The sequence below is a fragment of the Callionymus lyra genome, chromosome 14, assembly GCF_982586985.1.
Source record: "Callionymus lyra chromosome 14, fCalLyr1.hap1.1, whole genome shotgun sequence".
Taxonomy (NCBI): Eukaryota; Metazoa; Chordata; class Actinopteri; order Syngnathiformes; family Callionymidae; genus Callionymus; species Callionymus lyra.
In genome coordinates, this window is record NC_141831.1 from 16,253,345 (window position 1) to 16,271,246 (window position 17,902).

General features: G+C 38.5%; 1 protein-coding gene across 1 annotated transcript in view; it reads left to right on the forward strand.

Moving 5' to 3' along the window:
• Positions 1-17,902, forward strand: part of LOC148066183 (polypeptide N-acetylgalactosaminyltransferase 10-like) — a 45,399-nt gene that overhangs the window by 7,645 nt on the left and 19,852 nt on the right. The window contains exons 2-4 of the mRNA XM_087807867.1: positions 8,689-8,791; positions 9,127-9,265; positions 13,708-13,874. Coding sequence (XP_087663993.1) covers positions 8,689-8,791; positions 9,127-9,265; positions 13,708-13,874 — 409 coding nt within the window. The remainder of the gene's footprint in view (positions 1-8,688; positions 8,792-9,126; positions 9,266-13,707; positions 13,875-17,902) is intronic.

Below are 17,902 nucleotides of genomic sequence, written 5' to 3' on the forward strand. Positions count from 1 at the left end.
TAGATAAAGCTGTGCCAAAGGGAATGTCAACAAAACAGAACGCTTATAAAGTTTGACTTTATCTGATTGACAACTCTGTTCACTCCCATGTTAACAATGTTCAAATGATGTTTAAAAGGCTTCAAAACAGCAGCGTGTGAGACTGGCGTTGTGAGCAGACAAATGTTGAGTGCGCAGCAATGAAGTTGAGCGCGTTTATGACAGCTAGAGTGCGTGTGTATGACATGTTGCACGCGTGTGTATGACTGGTTGAACGCACGGCAGTGTGATTTTGAGTGTTCAACAACCGAGACATACTCGCCCAAAACGGTGGCAGTAATCTCACTCCATAGACGTTCGCCATGATGTGACGTGTGTCGTTAATCCCACCCTGTGATATAGCAATGACGTAATTCCGCCCACGGCGTGTCAGCTTAGTCGGCGCAGAGTCGTGAAAGTGTTTGTAAACAAGTCACCCACAAGGTAATGTTCATATATGAGGCGCTCCAGATTACGAGGCGCACTGTTGTTTTTTGAGAAATTTAAAGGCGATTTAAAGTGCGCCTTATAGTGCGGAAAATACGAGAGATCTTATTATTTTGAGTGTTTAATTTTAGTATTTTGGCTCAGCTCTTTTTACTTATATTCTGTTTTATTACTGAAGAAGAACATCATGAAAGATGCTGCCTCTCATCAAAGGCCCATGTTGACTACATGTGCCTCCTCGATCACATCTCTAGAGAACCTAAAACCGTCTGGATCTTTTCACTGGACTGAAGCTTTCTACAGCAGTTACAGATGTTCTGCTCCGATTGGCTGAAGGTGGAGCAGAGAGCGGTGAAGGCCGATAATTGCTTCTCTGGGGGATGTAGTGGATTCATCTGTGGAGGATCTGAACAAAAGGAAAAAAAAAAAAGTTTCATTCTGCTGCAGCCGGTTCCTTACAGTGAGAGGTGGTGATCAACACTGGTCCGGTGCTAGCTGATCTTCCATCAACTTTAAAAGGTTTATAAAAAAAACCTTGAATATCACTGACACACTTTCCTTCTTTGAGAGTTTTTTCAGACCTTATTAAAAGTTGCATAGAAACTCTTGGTGCACCAGGTCACATGACCAGTTAATTTTAAGAGGTTGCTACAAGACTTTTCCCAAGACTCCAGCACAGAAAAACCTCTCGTGTTCAAAATATTAATGTTCAATAAATCTTTATTTATGCATTGACTATAAAGCAAACATGGCGAAAACAAAACAAGCTTTCTTACATTTTTTATTTTAAAATCTGCTCTGCTGGCGCAAGCTTAAGAAAGTCCACTTTACTCAACCCTGTCATCGTCATGTATTCTTCGAATAAATAAAATATAATGTAAACTCTTAAGAAAAAGATTGGCTTTTGAAAAGTTGTTCACAAAATGAATTGATTTGGGAAAAGTTTCATTGTTCAGCCACAAAAGCGACTAATGGATAAAAGTATTCAAAGGCTGTTACTTAATATTTGAGCTACAGAGCTGTAATTTAGTTTAAATATCGTCTTGAACAACAGTTTTATTCTCTGGCTTTTAACAGAGAATGAAACATGGAGCTGTTTTTTGTGCTTTTTACTTGTTTTATTTGATATTGTTTAATCTTTGTGTGTTTTAACTGTGCTTTCTTAGCACTTTCATGTCATTGTACAGCACTTTGTATCGACTGTTTGTTGTTTTTAAAGTGCTATATAAATAAAGTTGTTTGATTGATGGCGCTCAACCATGTTTGGCTTTATTGGCCTTTATGAAAAAGTCCCAAAACAAAATAAATCCGGTTTAATCCAGACAAAGATCAGTTCTTGGTGATTATATTGAGTGTTTATTACTATGAATCCTAGTTATATGCCTTTGCTTCAAGATTGGTTCTTACAAAACAATGTTCTAGCTTAAATATCGGAACACTTACTTTTACTTGCTTTTTTTAACCGTATTCAACAGCACAGAATTTTTTACTTTTAAAAATTTTAAATTACATTTTAAATCTTATTTTATTTTCATTACAGTTCTTTTATGGTTTATATTTAAAGAAGTGTGTATTTTTCTTTTAAAATTGAGTGTCTTCGTGTTGCAATTAGACTTCTGACCAAAGATCCTGGCGATGACTGAGAATGAGAGGATACAGTCGACTCCAGGGGCTTTAAAAGCTGATGTTTGGACATATTTTAATTTCAAAACACATAAAAAGCATTTAAGACCTCAGTTTCCTTCTGAAATCCAAAAACAATCAGAGGTTTTTTGAATCCTCTTAATAGCAGCTGGCAAAATGCACCAGATTACAAGAAAAGTCTGATAGGTCAGTCAAACTTTTTTAGACGCGTTCACAACAACAATTTCGTTTATTTGTAACACTCTTTGATATCACTAAATCGTATGTTAGCGTAAAATCATAATAACACTCAAAGTTGTATCGTTATAAAGCGTAAAATACAACCCAATACACACATTTTTTCAGTTCATTCCTTGTCCACAAATTCTTCATCTTCAGTGTCATAGTGTTCAGTCGAATAAAAACATTCTGACAGAGCTTGTTGAGCGCAGTATTTTCCTTTTTGTTTTGATCAATGGTTTTAAATAAAAATACATTGTTTTTATACTTGCCACCTACTGACATCTAAACAACATCACTAACGTTGGGTACCACACAAAAATACTTCTAGGTCATTAAGCACAACCCAACTTAATAAATATATAACGATCTCTTGAATTTAATGCGCTCTGTCGTTTCTTTCGAAAATTAAATGCTTCCAAGTGTGCCTTATAGTCCGGGAAATACGGTAACCTTCCTGTTAGCGGAATTAGCAATGAATAAATAACTTGTATTTTGTTGATACCTTTTGCAGAAACCATAAAACTCAAGCATTGAAAATACTGACAAACACACACACACACACAGCACGCAGTCATTTCGTCATGAGCGATTTCTCCAGGTCCAGACATCTCAAACATCTTCACGTCCCAAAACAGCGCTTGACCTTCCATCGATTCTCGCAGAGGAGTTCAGCAACCTGCCGATGTTGTTGTGAGAGCAGATCCCTCAAACTCCGACTGTGGCGTGTTTGTGAATCTCTTATCGCTCTCGCTGCAGCAATCTGTCACCTCACACACACACACACACACTTACACACACACACACACACACACACACACACACATGCATGGATCCATACTGCGACTTCAAAGTGAGACTCATTCATAATCTTTATCCTCACCTGGGGACATGCACTTAGTAAACATCAGAGGAGAAGCTGAATGGAGCGTTAAAAGGCCCGCGTGAGACCTAATGGATCCTCCACGCCGGCGAAAGTCGCCACTTTTCATCGTTCCCTCGTCGGGCAAGTGTGTTCTGATGCAATGTTTGGTAATTAATGATTAAGCAGGTGAAGGAGATAAAGCGCGGGCTCAGGGCGGCGGCGGCTGGTTTTAGCTTGTTTACGCCGTCACACCTTGACTATAGATGCAAAAAAAAAAATAAGCGCCCTGAGCGGAAGCGTGTTCCTGCCAGCGTGAATCGTAGATTCCCGAGATGTTCGTCATTAGAAAGGTCACGGCGCGGGCCACAGCGGGGCGTCAGCAACTCGCTGTCGTCTTTCTTTTTGTTCCGCGGTAGAATAAAAACAAAAAAAGACACTTTAACGGCGTAGAGGAGGAACGCCGTCGACGCTTCACAACACAAACCTGCAGCGTGCCTTCCATTCGCTGGGTTTATTTGAACCTGCTCCCCCCTGCTGTGCCGCCTGAATTGGATCTTTTTCGAGGGGTGTGGACGAGGCGGGCGACCCTGCCGGGGCTTTGTTTGGTGAGAAAGCAGCTGGTGAGGAGCCAGGTGCCTGCAGAGAACAAGGATGGAAGTTTTAGCTCAAAATATCTTCAGCTAAAGCATCAGCGTCCTCGCTCAAGTCTAACCAGTCATTTAGCAGATGCTTGTATCCACAGAAGCTTACAGTGGAACAACATGTGGCACCACAGATACAAGCACAAGTTTTTCACATGTTCAACTCAAGGCCAAATCTGGCCAGTGGTTTATCACGATACAGGGGGAACGATACGATATATTGTGATACTGTAGGAACAAGGATATATTTGTAGTATTGCCAGAGTACTTGACTCTGGCGTTGCAGAATTTACAGACCACATGACTCTTAACAAAGTCGTAACTGCTTTTATTTGTTTACAAACCAAAATATGTCCAAACATCAGAATTAAAAGCTGCTGTATCCTCTTGTCCTCAGTCATGACTTGGATCTTGCTGTATTTCTTTGTTCTATTAGCTGTAGAGGACTAAATGACTCTCCTCTGATTGACTTTGGATTCCAGAAGGAAACTGAAGTCTTAAATGTTTTCATTTGTTTTGAAATCAAAATATGTCAACATCAGATTTTAAAGCCCCTGGGTTCGGCCGTATCCTCTCGTTCTCAGTCACTGCCAGGATCTTGCGGACAGAAGTTAAATTGCAACACAAAAAATGTTTTGAATATTTGCATGTTAATTATAAATGTATGAAAAAATATATATTGATATTTTGATTCTACACACAATGTTTAGGAATATAAACCATAATAATGCTAAAAATAAAATTAAGTGAAAGACAAACAAAGAATAGATACAAAATCGGTGCAGTTCTGTCGAATACAGAATCAACATAGTTTTGTGATTCAAAAATGATTACTCATATTCCTTCCCGCCAAGTAATTTTTCTTCAGGACCATCGGATAATTAAATCGAAGTATTTTAATTTTAACGTTGCTATGGTGACCCATAAAGATGCCAGTGATTAGGATAAGATACTGGACAGAGATTATTGATTAACAATTATACAGAGATTTCAATGACGGTTCTAACTAGTGGACGTGTTTTGTAAAACCCAGAGTAAGTCAAAAATATTTGAGCCTCCAAAAAATGCAAATACCATATTAAATTCAGGCTTGACATTACAGACGAATAAATATATATTTAGTTCAACACACGATCCTTCACTGGTAAAAGGTTTTGGCCACTTGTGTGATTTAGTTTTTGGTCTACACTTAATATCTCACTGAGATTTTGACATTGATCTGTTTGATCAATAAAATACATAAATTAACTAGAAAAAAAAACATTTAACCCACTTCGAAATTTGACAAAAACAAAATTAGATAAGATTAGTTAGGAAATAACTTAAGATTAATCAGTATTAGGTTGTGTTTATTAAACATGAACAAAGCTTTTCTAGTTGATGAAAAATGGCAAGAGTCAAGGATAACTAAACATAATCATCACTAAACAATAATAAAGGAGGAATAAACATGCATAAAATGTGTATTTTAATATATATATATATATTTATATTGTTTGTGTAGTAGTTAGTTAACCAACATGTGCTTTTTTCAACGTTTAATCTACAATTTGATTGTAGTTTTTACCTTCTTTTCTTTCAGTTTCCTTTGACTTCATTGTTCTAACGCTAATAATTTTAGGTGTGATGGAAATTAAACGTAACTGTTAACAGAAGTGAAGAAACTCTTTATATCTGTGGACAGTCTCACACCTTTCTGTCCTCCCTCTCTCTCCCGTGTGTGTGTGTGTGTGTGTGTGTATATGTGTGTGTGTGTGTGCGCAGCAGACAGATGGAGCTCGCAGGCAAATGTGCTCAATTTCTTTTGTGAGCCGCGATCAAATCTTATCTTCTCTCTGAATCTCAATCTGTTTCTCACACAAATATTGTCTTCGCCTGTTTAGACACACGCACGTAAAATGAAACAGAAGGTTAGATGGGAAATCTGTGAGAAAACATAATGAACGATCCCGCATTCATTTCACTTCTTATCTCTTCATTTCTATTCATTATGATGTCAATTAGTGATATTTGCTTACTGTCACTCACTTTCTTCTTATTTCATCTGTTTTGGTTCAACTTCCTTTAGATCAGTGGTGAGAGAATATATTTCCAATGTGGTCACAAAATTTGTACATTACATTGTCCATGTAATTATTATTATTCAAATACAATGCATCAGAAAATGGTTTATCATTAGTTATGCTACTTTTTGCATATAAAAGTTTATACATAATATACAAAAAAACGAAAATAACAGTGGAAAATTGTAAATAAGTGAATATTAGTTGGTTTAAAAGCGAAAGAAATCTGAATAAATGTGATTAATTGGCACACTTCAATCTTTAACAAATGCAAAATAATTCTATAGACAATAGCAAATAAGACTTGATGAAGTTTTAATTGTGAGTAATGCAAATAAAAATAATAAAGTCGTCTAACTGTAGACTTGAACTATGTGGGTTTTTATTTTTTTTTCTCATTTGAGGGCCAACTCAATAAAGCCAGACGACTGTATGGGCCCCAGGGCCACACAATTTTATTTGTGTTTGGGTTAGATCTGGGCATTCATCAAAGAATATCTGAGCAAATATTGACTTGCAGAGCCGCTCAACAGCTGGAGCACATTTGATTTTTATGTCGTCGTTGTTTTGGCTGAGAAAGACTGGCAGCTGTTGAAACCAAAGCTGCTGCCAACGTTTTTTTTTTTTTTCATTCCCGTCGTCCACATTTACGAGATGACCAGCCAGAGAAGCCGACGCTCGCTCCAACACGTTGCCTGATGTTCGACAAAACTTCCAATTGTAAACATGGACGCTTTACGAGTTTTGCCTGAGAGGAAGTTGGAGTGAACAGAATGTTGGAGGTTCTGTATTGGCCTGTTTTGTGACCCAGGAATAGAAATAATTAATAAGAGATGGATGAGAGTTTTGTTCAGACCAGAGAGATTCATAAGCACCGCTCCCCCGAAGAGAAAACAAATGTGTTGCTAAGGGTTACGGCTCTGATGATATAATTATCTCACAATACTAGTTGATAGATTCATCTTACGAATATATTTTGATGAAAAAAAATCTTGAACTGTTTATGAGACACTGAGATTTACTTATAATTTTCTAATCACAATATTTCCAAAAGTCCGCCTTTAAAATCAGCTGGAATAGACGGTATCCTCTCGTCCTCAGACTTTGCTACACCAACATGAACAAAGGCATTTTAAACATATATTTTACACATATTTTTTTTATTGAAATATTAAGCATAAAATAACTACGATTTTAAAAAAGCCCCAAAAATGTATTTTAATATCTAAAATAAGATACAGTGAAAGCTGATAAAGTAAAGTAAAAAACATATCCAAGTATGATGTATGTATGAGGGTGAGGTTCTTATCTTATCTGACCCTAGTAAGTTGCAAATTGATTTATTTAAACTCGAACTGTAGAGGTTTTATTTATGTATATATATTAAAAAAAAATGCAAAAAAGCTCAATTGTTTATTACTTTATTAATTAAAGTTGTATATATTAAAACAATGAATATATGAACAAAACATTTTTGCCACGGAAAACATATTCTTTATGAACATTAAAAAGAGAAATCAGTATATAAGGATTTGTGAAACATTCAAGGGGCCAAACAAGGTTTTATGTCGGACAAAATGTGTATTTACCAAACTATCTTTAACCAGAAGTAGGTAAAAATATCATAAGCCTTAATTCATAAAACTGACTCAATTAAAACCGAGTCAGATCTGAAACTCTGCTGTGATTGTCTCTGAAATGACCTTCAAAATGCTGTTAAGTGATGTGAGAAACATGTTCATATTAAGGCGCATCAAAGGCCGAAAGAAGAAATGAACCAAACAAAGTAACCAAGCGAGTGAATCGTAGGTTAAAAGAAGAAACAAAAAGTTTCCTGCATCATTAACGGGGTCTCGCTAATTGGCTGCCCTCCTCCTGCGCGGCGCATTAATTGTTCGCTGATCCGACGACCGCTTGAGTCACTGGATGTAATTTGTAAATGGGGAGAATTTCACAAACGGATGCACTTTAAGTACGAGCTCGTCGTTAGCGGTGAGAGTCGCAGTGAAGTTGATTTATTTCCTCTGTGAGACTCATTGACTGAAAGAAAAGTGAGTTTTTTTTCTCCATGAATGCGTTTTTCAAATAACATAACCGAAGAATAAAATGTGTTCTGTGAAACAAATGAAATCAACCAATAATAATAATAATACAAATATTTCTTTTTCAAATACATTTTGATTTCAAGACTACTGTCCCCCTTTTCTTTCATTTTTTAAATTTATTTTTTACTGACGATGTTCCTTTTTGTTTGCAGCTTTCACCTTTTTGTTGACTGTGAATTAGTCTGAACTTAAAGTTCATGCAACTTTCTTTAGAAGAATGGGAGGCTAAAAACTGCTTTTCAACAAAAAACGTTATATTTTCTTGACTTAAAAATGAACGACAAGTTAATAAAGATTTAAAAAAAAAAAAAAACAATAATCCAAGATATAGAAATAAAAAAAATAAATGACAAAAAATCCAATTTTGTTGGACAAAACGAACAAATCCCAAAAAAACAATAGAATCATCTTCCAAAAACAACAAAACAGTAACAAACAGCAGCACAAAACAGGACACACACCTGAAGATAAACAACAAAAAAATAGTAAGAATGCACTAAAAACCAAAACCAATATAAAACCAAATACTTATATATAATAATAATAAAAAGCAGACAATAGTTGCGACAAAGACCAACAACTACACAAATGGTACACACACAAGACTAACAGGGTGATCGACACAACGAGGAAAAGAGACAAGTGTGTGTCAGTGATTTAAGTGTCGTCTTGCTTTCGTCCATCAGGGCTGGAACCAGATGAGGAAGGTCACTCAGGTCGGGCTGGACGGCGTCCGCAGGAACGACTGGCACGACTACGAGGCCATGAGGAGGGACGCGGCTCGAGTGGGTGAGAAGCAACTCTTCACGTCATCGCGGCCCGACTCACAAACCTCCCCTCCGTGCCTTGTAATCGGAGTTTAGCCGCGTCATTCCGAGACCTAAACTCTGAGTTTGGCAGTTGAACAATAATTGTGGGATTATCGATGTGGGAGAGATCGTGTCTCTTCCTGCAGACGAGTCGGAGAGAGTTTAACGCTTCCTGATTGTGTAAAATGAGCCTTTTATTTAATGTATCACAAATATATTCTCAGTATTTTATTCCCAATGTGTAATTGAAACTATTAACTGTGCTTGATAATTGATGTGTGGTGTGTGTGTGTGTGTGTGTGTGTGTGTGTGCAGGTAACGGGGAGCAGGGGAAGCCGTACCCCTTGACCGAGGCCGACCAGGTGGATCAGGCCTACAGAGAGAACGGCTTCAACATTTACATCAGCGACCGGATCTCCCTCAACCGCTCGCTGCCGGACATCAGACACGCAAAGTGAGTCGGTTACTTTGAAAACAGGTCCTATGGGATTCGACCTTCAATCTGTTTCAAGACCTTCCAGATGTTATGTTTGTCGGGAAAGTACAGTGTGTAGAAACTACTAAATATTTCATTTGTGTTATTTATGTCCAGTGATGGGTAAGTTACATTAATAGATTAAAAAGTTTAAAAAGTTACTAATTTGAAGTTAGTCATTACTTTCAAGGTAACTAGTTACTAGAAAAAGTACCTTAGTTTCTTTAAGTTACTTGTGACTTTCAAAGTAACCAGTTACTAGTAAAATTACCTTAGTTAGTTTAAGTTACTTGTGGTTTCAAAGTAACTAGTTACTAGGAAAAGTACCTTACTTAGTTTAGGTTACTTGTGGCTTTCAAAGTTACTAGGAAAAGTACCTTAGTTAGTTTATGTTACTTGTGGTTTCAAAGTAACTTGTTACTAGGAAAAGTACCTTAGTTAGTTTAGGTTACTTGTGGTTTCAAAGTAACTAGTTACTAGGAAAAGTACCTTACTTAGTTTAGGTTACTTGTGGCTTTCAAAGTTACTTGTTACTAGGAAAAGTACCTTAGTTAGTTTAGGTTACTTGTGGCTTTCAAAGTTACTTGGAAAAGTGCCTTAGTTACTTTAAGTTACTTGTGACTTTCAAAGTAACTAGTTACTAGGGAAAGTACCTTAGTTACTTTAAGTTACTTGTGACTTTCAAAGTAACTAGTTACTAGGGAAGGTACCTTAGTTACTTTAAGTTACTTATGACTTTCAAAGTAATTAGTTACTAGGAAAAGTACCTTAGTTAGTTTAGGTTACTTGTGTCTTTCAAGGTAACTAGTTACTAGGGAAAGTACCTTAGTTTCTTTAAGTTACTTGTGTCTTTCAAGGTAACTAGTTACTAGGGAAAGTACCTTAGTTTCTTTAAGTTACTTGTGACTTTCAAAGTAACTAGTTACTAGGAAAAGTACCTTTTAGTATTTGGTCACAAATACCTGTACCTTCTCAGTAATGGGGATCTGATGAGCTCCCCCCAGGCTTTGCCGCCCAGCCAACCAATCACATCCGTTGAGCGCTTTTGACCCAGCAACAAAGAATTTAATCACATTATTGTAGCGACTAATAAGCCGTCACGAAATAGAGCAGGGTGTAGAAAGGCATCGTTGGAGTTTTGCTAGCACAAGTGAGACAATAACCTTTTTTTTTTTTTTCATATTTACAGTTCAGACAGAAATCCGCTCACAACCCATGACTTGCTTGAAATGCGATCAGTTGAAGTGATTGAGATTGTGTTACTAGAAAAAGTACCTTAGTTTCTTTAAGATACTTGTGACTTTCAAAGTAACCAGTTACTAGGAAAATGACCTTAGTTAGTTTAGGTTACTTGTGGCTTTCAAAGTTACTTGGAAAAGTGCCTTAGTTACTTTAAGTTACTTGTGACTTTCAAAGTAACTAGTTACTAGGGAAAGTACCTTAGTTACTTTAAGTTACTTGTGACTTTCAAAGTAACTAGTTACTAGGGAAAGTACCTTAGTTAGTTTAAGTTACTTGTGTCTTTCAAGGTAACTAGTTACTAGGGAAAGTACCTTAGTTTCTTTAAGTTACTTGTGACTTTCAAAGTAACCAGTTACTAGGTCACAAATACCTTCTCAGTAATGGGGATCTGATGAGGCTTTGCCGCCCAGCCAACCAATCACATCCGTTGAGCGCTTTTGACCCAGCAACAAAGAATTGAATCACAGTATTGTAGCGACTAATTAGCCGTCACGAAATAGAGCAGGGTGTAGAAAGGCATCATGGGAGTTTTGCTAGCACAAGTGAGACAAGAACCTTTTTTTTTCATATTTACAGTTCAGACAGAAAACCGCTCACAACCCTGGACTTGCTTGAAATGCGATCAGTTGAAGTGATTGTGCGACAGGTCTGAACCGGTGCCCCGCATGTTCTGGATGATGGTTGAAGAGGACGTGTCATCTGTTGAGAAGCCCTCTCGGGGGGGACGGGGGGGGGACGGTATCAATGGACGCAGCAGTCTCCATGACAACCAGAGCTGGAGAGAGTGATACTGTCACACAGGAACATCAGAAAAGCTCAGAGTCTCGCGTCGTTTTCGCTCGCACACAAAACCTTGAATCAGTCGAGTCCTCTGCCTTGACTCTTGACCGGAAAGCAGCTCCTTCCTTCGTCGTCCCTAAACGCCTCGTTTCTTTTCATCCGCTAGTATAACAGCCGACCTTCCTTGACCTCTGGCTGCCGTGACCATTACTGCGGGAGATGGAGAAAATAACATAAATAAGATATAATAGCAGGAACGACAACTCAAGGGTGTCGGATATAGTTGCAGATAAAGTTTACCTTTTTTTTTTTATCTCCTGACTCGAAAGGTATCTTGTTTGAAACTTGTTTCAAACAGTGTAATATTGAATATTTTTAATGAAATAGTTTTTAATAAATGAGCCATTATTTAATGAAAATTAAAATATTTATATTTAATTGAAGTTAAATATTTATGATTTGAAAATATATATATATATTGTAGAAATATTTATTTTTATTTTAAATTAAAAGATTACAGGTGTTTTATTTGTTTCATTTTATCATATATTCTCTTAGATAAAATGGAGAAATATATATATTTTTAAAATGAACATTTCGAAATAAAATGATTTATTTTAGGGAAGGCCCAAAAAACAAATGTGTTAGTGGTATCCCTTGTGTTACTCTGGGTCAAGGTCAATGACTTGAGGCTTTCGCAGTGACAGAGGTCATTCACCTTGACCCAGAGACAACACAAGGGATACCACAAACATGTTTGCTTCTGGGCCTTTTGGCCACCTTGACCCTGAGATAATAGAAGGGTTAAATAAGACATAAATCAAGACATAAAAGAAAGTTCATTTTTTAATATACTTATATATTTCTGATTTTCTTTTCTATGGACCACTTGGGTTTGAGTTTAAATGAAAAATTCTAAGGTGTAGGAGATTCACTATTATCGCCCTGACAACAGCGTCTGCCGTTGACACCGTCTTCAGTTAAACATCTGTGCTGGAATTCTGGGGAGTCACCCCCCCCTCACCCCTTATATCTGAGTAGATGTCGGACGTTGATCGACTGACACTTCACTCTCCCGCCGTCGGAACATGACTCTCCTCTCCTGATTAGCTTCCCGAGGGATCGAGGCGCGATGATGGCGTACAAGGTGAGGCGTGTAGAAGCCCGTCGGAGGAGAATCTGATTACAACCCCGGTGTGTTCGTTTGCATCCGTGCTCCACTTACAGTTTGACATTCAGACCCAGGTTCTGTTTGACCCACTTTCTCCTCCACAGTCTTCCTTATTTGATTTGCTGCTCAGCACCGCCTCCTCCTCTTGTTAGTCCCTCTCTCCTGCTCGTCTACTGATTCTCCTGCGCCGCACAAACCAAATGAAGCAAAATTAGTTTTTCAAACATCTTAGCACTGAAGTGTCGAGTAGACGACAAGAAAAGGAAAAAACGATAGAGCGGATTGTTCGTTTCAAAATATAAACGATTAAATCTCCAGTAGCACAGAATGGAAAGTAAACATTTGAAAACAATTTGGGCAAAGATAAATAAAAATAAGGGAAAAAACTAAGTGTAACTATGGGGGATAGTGATGTGCTGAGGAAGCTTCATGTAACAGTGTCATGTTGTTTAGAGGTCAGCAGGTGGCGCCATCAGTTTAAAAACAAACGATGTGTTTGTACTTGGAACAGTTGTTCAAAAACGAAGGAAAATAGTGCAGAGGCCGCCATCTAGTGGGTTCCGAAAATAATGACACTGCTTCGTGAAGCTTCATCAGACCATCACTAGAAAAACTACAGTAAATGCAACAAATATCTGGGAAAAAAACGTTGAGAGACGAAATAAAATGTTATCGGTGATTATTTTGGAAATCAATTGGAAAAAAAAAAAAATGAAGCTATTTTAAATAAATAAAAACTCCAAAGATATAAAGAAAAGTCTGATACTCGCTAAAATCGCCAATAACAAAATAAACTACACTAACTTTACATAAGAATGTGTATCATCTTTTCTTAAAAAAATAAACAAAAGTAAGAACATTAGGCATTCGGGCTCACTCACATGTTTCAAATGTTGAACTCTTTCTCTCCAAGATAAAGAAAGTGTATTTTTGAAGTAACTCCTTTTTAAATTTCTCCTCGGTCTTAAATCTAGGCAAACAAGAAGTTTCGAGATGAGTGGAGTAGAGCTCCGAAAATCAATTTAGGAAATGCATTAGTTGCTCTTCAAACAGCGCCCACTGCCACAACAACATCATTTGATTCATAATTTGAAATCCAGGTGAAGTTATAAAAAAGAAGAAGCTAGAAGCTAAAGATTGAACAAGATTGAGACCAGAGAGAAGTCGTTTTTGAGAAAAAAAAACATTTGGTTTTCATTTGAGTCTGACTGGGTTGTTTCTCTTGCAGCTGTAGAGAGAAGCTTTACGCCGAGAAGCTCCCCAACACCAGCATCATCATCCCCTTCCACAACGAGGGCTGGTCGTCTCTGCTCCGGACCGTCCACAGCGTCCTCAACCGCTCGCCGCCGCAGCTCATCGCCGAGATCATCCTGGTGGACGACTTCAGCGACAAAGGTAGAGAATGGGATACACACTGCTAGCTATTCTGGAGGCTTCATTAAGCTTCATTTGGATGTTTTGGTTCAAAAGAGAGGCTAGTATGGATTCAGTGTTCCAGGATCTAGCTCAAGTAGCCTCGGCCTGATCAAGACACGTGGACTCTGAACTGACAGTCGGGGGTAATCGCTGATGTTTTTAAAGACACGACTGCACAACAGGAAGATCAAGAAGAGCATTAGCGTCACTGCCAGGCTCCAAACACCCAGAGACAGAAGCCAGACGAGCGGCTGCCTGCAGCTCCGTTGGGCGGCCTGGGGGAGTTTCAGGGAGATAGCTGGTAGACCCCGCGTCTCGCCGGCGGGTAAAAACTCATTTCTGCCGTTTAGCTTCGGAGCTGTGTGTCGGTTAACTTCCCGATCACGTCGCACTGCCGCTGAGAGAAAAGTGGAACGTGGATATTCCGACATGCTGCAACAGTTCTTAGAGTTCCCTCGACCTCTTGCGAAAAATTGACTCCTACAGTTATCAGAGTTGATGTGAAGAGTGTTTGTTCTGACAGAAGTCAGTCAGTCTGCTTCCCACTAGTGTCTCTCTATACTTTGTCATTGGCAACTGAATGTCAGTGTTGGGGAAAGTTCACTTTCTAGTTCAAATTTTTGTAAAGTTCACTGCTCCATGATTAAACTAGTTCATAGTTCGGTTTTTTTCATAGTGCGTTGCTAAAATCTCTTCTTTTCGATTATTGCAACAGCCCATATATAACCACAGACGGCAATTATTATATCAGTTAAACATCTGTGTCATATTTCATCGTCATATCAGCAACAATTTAACACTTATCGTCAGATGTTTTATGTGATGTTGTGTTGTTAAATAAAACGAGATGAATAAAATACAATGAATTAAGTGACATTAAGTGTATATGTACTGTATATATGATTAAATATATCAAGTTTCCTTGATCCGGACATCCAATTCCAAACCCTAAAGGACAAGGTTTATATGAAATATCGACTTTGTCATTAAATTAGTTTGAATGTTTTTAGAAGGAGTCCTTGAGATACTTTGTCGAGTGTCTCGGCTGAAGCTTTACCTGCTTCTCTTTGTTTGACGACATAAGTGTGCGTAGTGGCTGGTGTTGCCAGATTGGAGAGAATCTTTCTCTGGGTAGAATCCCTAGTATGTAATAATCCAACCCAGCCATGGTATTCGTCCGTATCCATTACATGTTATGGCCCGTTTTTCAACTCCCTCGCCTTAACCATACTTTACTCGACTCAACTCTACCCGGTTTGAGTTGCGTTTCCACCAGCACGGTACGTCGAAGCACATACTTTTTACAAGAACCTGCTCCTACTGGATCCAAGGAGTCGCGGTAGAAGACGAGCTGCTGGGACTGGCAAGATGTTGGAAGCTTCAAAGTCTTCCTCAGGACTGCAGGAACAGTGTCAGCCTCCACCAGCCGAGCTGGAGTTCCCTGACAGCCGATCTCTTCGCTTCCCTTCGTAACTACAAGTGACCGGCAGCAGCTCCACGGCGCGGTCACCCGTCCTTTTTCATTCCTCTGATCTGTTCTGTACATTCTCAGACTCGCAGTCGGATTCTTCAACGGTGCTGAGACCTTAGCAGTGAATTTAAGCGAATGTCCCTTCTCGTTCTTCAATCTGCTCCCTCTCCCTCGACTTATCTCTTCATCTCCGCCCATCTAAAAATGAGATTCTTGTCTCTGTTCATCCTCGCGTCGGATTAAAACTCTGTCTTTTCTTATCCAATTATTTAATGCCACCTTTTATCCCGTTATCCTTTTTAATCTACTTATCTAGCGACGACCCCGCGTTTACTTATCTACTTATCTAAATGAAGCTCTTCGCCGAACCCTGCATTATGACCACCTGCGTCAAACTTTTATAGAGCAAGGACAGTGTTGTGGAAATGCAGTGACCTTCGATTTATGTGGTCGTCCTTGTCAATCATGTGTGTGGGTATATCTTATTTCCCTCATTTTTTTTAACTTACATTTTTTAAATTTAATTTATATTATTGCAGGATAAATAGTTATTTTTTCTGTCTTTATACATTTTCACAAATAACTTCTTATAGTTACAGATTAGATTAGATAAAGATTTGTTTGTTTGTTTGTTTTACATAACATTTAATTTCTACGGAACCCCAGATATTACATAGTAAAGAAAGAAATAATAATAGTGGCCATAAAAGTTTAATTCGTGGCCACAAAATAATCAACAAATCAATTTTTTCCTATGTCATGTCCTGGGCTCCGTACGTTTCTGCCTTCATCCCTATATTTAGTTTATTTTGTATGTTTTTACCTTGAATATATATAATTTTTTACGTAGTTTTGGGGGTGATAATGTTCTTTTTTAACCCTATTATGTGTTTGTTTTTTTGTTGCTAAAATCCCTAATTTTATTTATTTCTCTTTATTTGTAAATCCTTTTATTTATCACTTCAAATCCTTATATATTTTAATGCAAATTATAAATACAAATCATATTTTTTTTAATTGATCATAATCCCTATTGCGTTTGGTAATATTATGTTTAAAATATTAAATTCTATTTTGAAACGTCCAAAGTTAATTCATTATAACCTTAAAAGTCGAGGTTATAATCAAAAGGAATTGAACTCCAAACCATTAGGGGGCAGACCTGTTCTCAGCCTACCATTTTATTTGATTCAAACTAAACCTGTAGACATCTGTGTGTGTTCAACATTAAGAAAGGGCAACATTGCGGACCATTATTATCCAGAAACATCAAATCGTATTAACATTTCTGGAGCAATAAAAAGGCTTCAGGAGGTCATTGATGTGTCACAAAGATGATGAATGTCACGTTTTTTCATTGTCCAACAATCACGACGGGAGATTGTCGGCCTGTTTGCGGGCGCGACGCCGCGGGCGAGCGTCTGGATGCTTCGCTGCACTGGATGAGCGTGAGTGATGAGTTCAGCCTCTGGACCTCGACTCATTTCACGGATTTATGGCCAGAAGAGGCGGCGAGAATCAGCGGTGACTTGTTACACGCTAGAGAAAAAGAAGTAGAATAAGAAAACGAGTTTGGGAAAAGCAAACATGGCGGCGGCTCAGAGGAGGGGGGGGTGACATGTCTAGTTAGCGATTGCTGCTTCACAGAAGTCCTAAATCTGTCACAGCCGGCGTCATCTTCAGTCACCGCGGGGACTTGTGCTGTCAGGCTTTTGACCGAATCTTCAAAACTTAAAGAAAAATCAAATAGTTGGAGCCAAAAGGTCTGTTGGGAAAGTTTGTTGCCTCTTATCTTCTTGGAAGAAGTTTTTTGACTTATGTTTGCATATATGGAGCGAAAAAAAGATCTCTTAAAGAAAATCTTTTTAAAACCGTGGTCATAATAAGGTTTCTGGTCTAGCTTTTTTTGAATAGCCCGTGTCATGTGTCACGTGGCGGACAGGAAGTGAGAGCGACGAGTCGCACTGAGCACGTGCATGAGTCATGTTTATTCATGCACCGCGTGGCATAAAGAGCTAATGGCTCTCAGCGAAGTGTGACGGAAAGACGAGTGCGGATAGATTGAGAGACGGCGGAGGACAAAAGAAGCTAATTGAATGTTGCCAGTCGATGAGCGGCGGCGGCGGCTCCCGCGTGCTGGTGGCGGCGGCGGCGGATCGCGTAAACAACACTCACTGTCTTGTTATTTGCTGCCAGCTTGCGTGTTCAGTCGTGCGTGGCGTGCTCGGCGTCGAAACTGGAGTGTTTAACTCACTTGCGTTTTTGTTTTTTATTCTCCGACATAAAAGTAAACACAAGAGCAGCGTCAGGGTTTGTAGCTAAACGAGGCGTTCGCTAAAGATCTCTCGTCAATCTTGCGGAGCTGCAGGACTCGCACGTCTTCACTGTCTTCGAATGTTTTTCATTTTCATTATGGTTACATGAGGGTTCAGAACTGATATACCTTCGATTACCAGCTCCTCAAATATACTATTTTCTTTTAAGAGTCTGGTTCTGGTTGAGGTTTCTGCCTCTGAGGCAGTTTGTACTTTTGACT